The sequence below is a fragment of the Antechinus flavipes genome, chromosome 1 (assembly GCF_016432865.1).
Source record: "Antechinus flavipes isolate AdamAnt ecotype Samford, QLD, Australia chromosome 1, AdamAnt_v2, whole genome shotgun sequence".
NCBI classification, from domain to species: domain Eukaryota; kingdom Metazoa; phylum Chordata; class Mammalia; order Dasyuromorphia; family Dasyuridae; genus Antechinus; species Antechinus flavipes.
This window is the reverse complement of record NC_067398.1, coordinates 341334360-341341444: the sequence shown is the minus strand read 5'-3', so window position 1 is coordinate 341341444 and position 7085 is coordinate 341334360. Positions and strand designations below refer to the sequence as shown.

The window sequence follows — 7085 nt, the reverse complement described above, 5'->3', positions numbered from 1 at the left end:
GGTTTGACTACCACGAGCTGGGGGTTCCGAGGATGTGGCGCGCGGCGACCAGGCACCACTGCAGAGGGGCAGCCCAGCATCAGCAGAGATGCACTCCCTGGAGGGGCTCCGGCCCGCGGGCGCTGGGCCAGATTGGAGCTGCCAGGGGGTGTGGCCTCCGAGTTCGGGTCTTTGGGCGGTGCCATTCTCGGAGGGGGCGTGGTCTCTGCGGGCAGTTGGGCTGGGCGACGTGGGGGGCCTCAAGGTAGTGGGTGTGGCCGCTGGGTGTGGCTGTTCCAGGGGGGGCGTGGCCTCCAGCGCGGGAGGGGGCTGGCGAGCCTTCCAGGACGGGGGCGGGGTCCAGTCTCCGCGCGGGCGGCGGGCGCGTGGGCGGGCGGGAGGGGGTAGGGGGCCCGGTGGGCTTGGCGAAGGCTGTGGGGATAGGGGAGGTGGGGGATAGATCCGGAGGGGGCGGGGGCGGGTCCGACCGGCGCATGCGCGCTGCATTGTTTTGACTGAAAATGCCGTCGGTTTCGAAAGCGGCGGCGGCGGCGGTGGCGCTGAGCGGATCCCCCCCCCAGACGGAGAAACCGACTCATTACAGGTCAGTGTCCCGTGCCGCCCCCTACCGCCCGGGGTTGTCGCCGTCGTAGCCGCAGCCACCTCCGCCACGGCAGGCGGGAAGCGGCCTCGCGCGCCCCCGCCCCCGCCGCCGAGCGCTTCGGCCCGCGCGCCTGCTTCCCCCACCCCTTTCTGCCCAGATCCCGGTCCTCCTCTCGTCTTGGCCTCGCGGGCTCCGGGCTGTACCGCTCTGAGCCGGAGGCGGCGGCGCGGCGCGGGGCGGGGCGGCTGGAGCGCTCCCGCGGCCTCCGAGCAGCCGCCGCCGCCTCCGTTCTCTCCGCCCTCCCCTCCCCCCGCCCGCGGAGCCGCCTCCCAGCCCGCCCCTCCCCCAGGCCTCTCTGCCTGCTGGACGCCCGGGCTCCGGGCCGGACCGGGTCTGGTCGGGTCGGGCCGGGCCGCCCCGCCCCACTCCCCGCCGGACACTCTGAACTTCCTGTCCAGTGACCGCTACGCGGCCTCCCGGGCTTTCCCTAGACCACCTGGGCCCCTGCCGTCCAACCCGTCTCCTTCCCGCGTCCCGGATCTCTGAGGTCTTCCTTTCTACCCCTCTCCCTTTCGTGACTGCCACCCTGCTATTTCCCTGTCCCCATGCCTTGGCTGGAACCCCAGATGCCAGGCCTAACATGCCAACCTTCACCTACACCCACATCCCTCACACACCCCCTCTTCCCTTCATTTGAAAAGTGCTGAAGCAACCTAGGTTTTAAAAAAAAAATTTTTTTTAAATCTACCTTCGGGACTGTTTTAGAACTGGCGTGAAAGTTGAATTCTGCATATTCTGAAGGAATCGGGATGGATGGGAGGAACTTGATGATTTTTGCTTTTGTTTTTCTTGTTGCATTTAAAGCAGACCTAAGTCTGGGGGATTCTCTTGCGCCCTTCCTCAGTTGCTGTGTAATTGAAGATAGATGGCTCATAGATCTATTTTACTTAGAGATTCCTTGTCCAAGTTTGGCGATGGTTATTCAAAACCCATTAAGCAATTAATATTAAGTTGCGTGGCCCTAATAAAGTTACATTATTAGACACAGTTTAGACTGACAATGAGAACTATAAGTTAACAAGTAAGCACTGCATCAAATGTATAGTACTTCCCTCCAGTTAAAACGACTTGTAATACCATTTATCTTTTTAGGTATCTAAAGGAATTTAGGACAGAACAGTGCCCCCTGTTTTTGCAGCACAAGTGTACACAACACAGACCATTTACCTGTTTTCATTGGCATTTCCTAAATCAGCGTCGCCGTAGACCCATCCGAAGGCGTGATGGAACTTTTAATTATAGTCCTGATGTATATTGTACAAAATATGATGAGACTACAGGAATTTGTCCGGATGGTGATGAGTAAGTGTATAACTTTCTTTTTGTACTTTTAGTAAGTTATGGTGATTATCAAAGCGATTTTAATAATAGTTTGCATTTTACCTGGACAAAGACAATTATCTGGCATTACATTGGAAGGTGAAACAAGCTTTAAAGATTTTAACTAAAATTAATGACCTGAAATTATTTATCTAATGTATGGAAGATTCTGCCTAAATTTTAAGTTTAAATGCCAAGAATTTCCTCCTTTGTCACTCTTATTATTATTCAGATTGCTTATACAGTTGATAATAGGCCAGCATAAGTTGATGGCTGACTTTAAAACTTTTAACAATTTAAAAGAATTGGGTTTCCTCTCTACTTGTAGTAATGAAATTTAAATTGTCTTTTCTAAAATGTTATAAAGTGATTCTTTTGTAAGAAGTAAAGTACAAATTGACCTGAATTTTAAAATAGAAAACAATATTGAAAATTGCTTACCCAAAAAAAGTTTACTGCAAAAAATAATTGGAATGAAAGTGACCATTAGTGTCACTGACCAAAGATTGAATTGGAAATAGATGATTTTATGGAAAAAAATGTAACTTTATATTGAACCAAGGCACAGTTTTTCTGTATTGTTTTGACATTAAATAAGTACCCTTTGTGTATTTTGCAAAATGTGTAATCTTAGAAGGAGAATTATATTCCCTTGCTTTGTGCAGAAAAGGCCTTTTTCAGAGACTGATTACTTAAAAAAAAAAAGTCTTGAGCTATGGTTGTTAGTGTGGTAAGGATAAATTCCATATATTATCATTTCTGAAAATTTTTAATTATTTCTTCTGTGGCCCTTTATTGAATATGATAGTATCATGCTAGTCTGTAAAAGATGCATTGGATATTTGTTTTTCTATTTGTTTTTGAGATTTTTATGCCTTGATATGTTATTAAATTTTTTTAAAATGGCATGCACAACTGAGAAATCCTTTCTATTTTCGTTCAAAACTATCTGGAGGTCTGTCATATCTAACCTTCCTAACATTCTCTTCTGGTTCTTTAGTTTTTTTTTTTTTGTTTGTTTGTTTGTTTGTTTTTTTGATTAAATTTATCTCGATTTAAGAGGTTTAAAGTATTCCACTATTACAGTTTTTGTGTATGTTTCTATAACTCATTTAATTTTTCCCATAAGTATTTTATTCAATTTGGTACATATCTTTAGTGCTGATATTAATTTATTGACAATGGACCTTTTCAACAACATGTAGTTTTCCTTTTTTAGAAAAAGTAGGTCTTTTTAAAAACTGTTGCTTTGTCTGAAATCATGGTTATTACTATCCCTACTTTTTTTTTTAATGGTAACTGAAGTATGATGTATTTTACTTTGGCCCTTATTTTAACTGTGTATTCATTTTTTGTTTTAAGTGTGTTTCTTGTAAACATGTTACTGGATTCAGCTTTCTAATCTGTTTTCTTTTATAGATGAGTTAATTTATGTACAGTTAGGGTTTTAAATTTTGTATTTCATTTCATTCTATTTTTCTTCTCTTTGGTGTCTGCAATATGTTTCCCCCCTGAGGCAGTTGGGGTTAAGTGACTTGCCCCAGGGTCACACAACTGGGAAGTAGTCTGAGGCCAAATTTGAACTTTCTCACTTAAAGGCTGGTGCTCTATCCACTGTATCACCTAGCTGGCCCCTGCAACATCTTTATGAAGAAAAAGAATGTGTTCTAGTTCTGGTGTAAAATGTTTATTTCTCTGCCCCTGTTCTTTCCCTTTACCCAGAATCCATAACAGGTGCTTATCTTTTTCCCTTTCTTTTAAGTGCCTCTTTGAAATCCATCCTTCTAAGTAATTCTAAGTAAGAGTTTTACTTACACTAAGTTCTCCCTTTATCATTCTCTTATTTTCCCCTTTCCCTTCTCCTTCCTCTTTTCCTCAAGTCAAAATCTCTTCCTGTACTCAACTTTATGCATAAGTTCTATCCTTCTTTGATGAATTCAAATGAGACTGAGGTTCAAGTATCTCCTCCTCCTCCATGTTTATATAAATTTATATTTAAATATCCTAATTATGTGAAGTAATTTTCCTTATTTTTTCTGTCCCTTCTCCTTTACAAACATATTCCTCTTCCGTTTCCATGTTTTTAAGATCATCAAAATATAACAGAACCATTCTTGATTCTATTTAGATGTTCTCTCTGACCTTTGACGACGATAGAGTTTTGAGGGGACATGAATATCATCTCCCTATACTATATAATACAGCTTATTTTGTGCATGTTGATTTTTCTCTTGATTCTGATGTTTACATTTCAGAGTTTCTATGCAGCTCTGATCTTTTAGGAATACTTAGAAGTTCTCTCTTTCATTGAAGATCTATTTTTTCCTATTAGAGTTATGTTCAGTTTTGTGGATGTTAGTTATTCTTGGTTGTAAGCCTTTATCTTTTCTTCTGGAATATCACATTTCATGTTGTCTACTCATAAAGTAGTGGCTATGTTAAGAAGTTTTTATGGGATCCTGACTATGCCTCTTAAGTATTTGAATTCTTTTTTCTTGCTGCTGGCAATATTTTTATTTTGACCTGGAAGCTCTGGATTTTAGCTGTAATTTTTTTGGGAGTTTTTATTTTGTGTTTTCTGTCAGGAAGTGATCAGTAGAAGCTTTCAATTTCTTTTGCGTCCTCTGGTTCTAAACTATATGAGTAGTTTTCTTTTTAAGATTTCTTGAAATAGTATGGCAAGATTCAGGTAGATCAGTGATTCTTGCAAGTTTTTTCTCTTGATACATTTTTTCCCTTTCTTTTTAAAAAGAGTATTTTTTCCAAATATATGTAATATTATATATAATAATAATATAAAAATAGTTTTCAATATTCACTTTTGCAAAAAAATTTTGTGTTCAAAATTTTTCTCACTCTTTCTTCCCTTTCCCTTTTCCCAAGACAGCAAGCAATATGATATAGGTTAAACACGTATAATTATTCTAAATATATTTCCATATTTGTCATGATGTGCAAGAAAAATGAGATCAAAAGGGGAAGAGAAAAAACAACAGCAAAAAGGTGAAAATACTGTTTTGATTTTGATCCATTCAAGTCTGGATAGTTGTTTCTCTGGATGCTGATGGTACTTGCTATTTTGATGTTTTTTCCTCAGTTTTTGCAGTGAGTTACTTTATATTTTCTTCTAATATTTTTTTTAAAAGGCTTTTTTCTCATATTATCGAGACTCATGAAGACATGTCTTATGGAGATGTTAACTTCTATTTTGTAAATTCTAATTCTCAGCTAGGTCTCCCCTCCCACCCACCCTAAGGTTTTATATCTCTAGTTCCAAGTTGTTAATTATATTTAAAAATTTGTTTTCCATAATTCTCATTTCTTTTCTCAAATTTTTTTTTCTATTACATTCTAGTTTTGGTTTTCCAAAAAAAATTTTTGTTCTTTTTTTTTTTTTTTTTTTAAGAAGTCTTACTTCATCTCTTTTTCCCCTCAATAGTTTATTTTTTCCAAATACATGTAAAGATAGTTTTCAGCATTCATTTTTGTAAGACTTATTCCAAATTTTTCTCCCTCTCTTCCTTATCCTTCTTTGCCAATCAGCATTGCTTCATTTTTTTCAGGAATTATAGATGAATTTGTTCCCAAGCTATGATTTGCTTTGAGGCTTTACCTTTGAAGTCAGTTTTCTTGATTTGGGTTTGGTTCTTGTATATCTTTGTCATCATAATAGCTCTATATGGTTAATTTTTTTTTTTTAATTTTGTTGATGTTAGGGCTTAGTTATTCATACATGGGGTGGGGAAGAGGAGGAAAAGAAGGGAGGGTGATATCTGGGCTGAATTTTTTCTTCTCTTGGGTTCTCTTGGTGACACTATCACTGGTGTCTTGGGTTTTATTAGGGATAGCTCAGACTGGAAATTTGCAAGGTTTCATTACTACCAAAAATCTAGAGCATTAATGCGGGACATAGTCTGATCATTTTCTCCCTGATCTGAGCTCTGTAAGTTTCTGACCTGGTTATGGGTCTAAGTGATGCTTGCAGTCTCTTGGCCCTGATTGGAAGTTCTAATTGGTTTCTACTGGACTAAGCATTCATCAGTTAGCTGGAAAGCTCATCTAGTACAGAGAGTTATAGGTTCTTCTTTGGTCTAGGATTCTTTGCCTGGCTGTTATACTGAGGACTTCAGATGAATCTGGAGAGTGAAACTGAGACCTTAATCTGTTGCTAGATTCTGAGACACAGCTGTTGTTGCATCTGAACTTGTGTATGGCCTAGGATTAATAAGAACTCCTTAACCTTGGAAACTCATCTTGGGTGCAGATCCCTTCTTTAGAACTGTGACCCAAAACTGTGAATGATAGAGCTGCCCATTTGACACTTATTCTTGGATCTTGCATAAGATCAGGGCTCTTTCTATATGTTGCTTTGGTACATGCCTTAGATCCTGATTTCTGCACATCATGACATCCCTGGCCAAACCTCATCCTTTGTGTCAGCAGCATCAGTAGATCTCTCTGTCTGTCTTCTGACCTGGACTTGGAAATATTAGGTCACTGTGATTTTATTCCATGGGTTTCCCAATCAGGAACAAGAGAATGAACATTTATATAGTAACTTATATATATGCCAGGCACTATATCAAGCACTTGACAGTTATCTCATTTAACCCTAGTGACTTGCTCAGAATTACAACTAGTCAGTATCTGAAGATAGATTTGGGAGAGAAAATAATCCCTGATCATAAAGAATTTGCATTTTACAGGGAACATAAAATATGTAAATATATGGATACAAATAGTAAAAGGTAATTTGAAGAGAACATTGACAATTGATGCCTTAAATACAGCTTTTTGGAAGAGGTGGCAGGAAGCAGAGGTAAGCAAGAGTATTCCAGGCCTGGGGGACAGCCTGAAAAGGCATGGAGCTGGGAGTTGGAAGTGTTTTTTGGTGAGGAACAGAAGGAAGATGAATTGTTCCTAAATTGTGGAATAAGTGGAGGGGAGTGAAGGGAGCTAAGTTCTGAGATCTGAGTTTAAATCTTACCACTGGTTCATTTGGAATGTGTGATCCTGGGCAAGTTCTTTTTCTTTCTTTCTTTCTTTCTTTCTTTCTTTCTTTCTTTCTTTCTTTCTTTCTTTCTTTCTTTCTTTCTTTCTTTCTTTTTAATTTTCAATGGTA

At 40.2% G+C, this 7085-nt stretch overlaps 1 protein-coding gene across 5 annotated transcripts in view; it reads left to right on the top strand.

Moving 5' to 3' along the window:
• Positions 1-409: 409 nt before the first annotated feature.
• The window catches only part of UNKL (unk like zinc finger), a 143186-nt gene continuing 136510 nt past the window's right edge, over positions 410-7085 (top strand). For all 5 annotated transcript variants that reach the window (XM_051969409.1, XM_051969412.1, XM_051969411.1 and 2 more), the window contains exons 1-2: positions 410-583; positions 1736-1945. In XM_051969409.1, coding sequence (XP_051825369.1) covers positions 501-583; positions 1736-1945 — 293 coding nt within the window. In that variant the 5' untranslated portion in view covers positions 410-500. The remainder of the gene's footprint in view (positions 584-1735; positions 1946-7085) is intronic.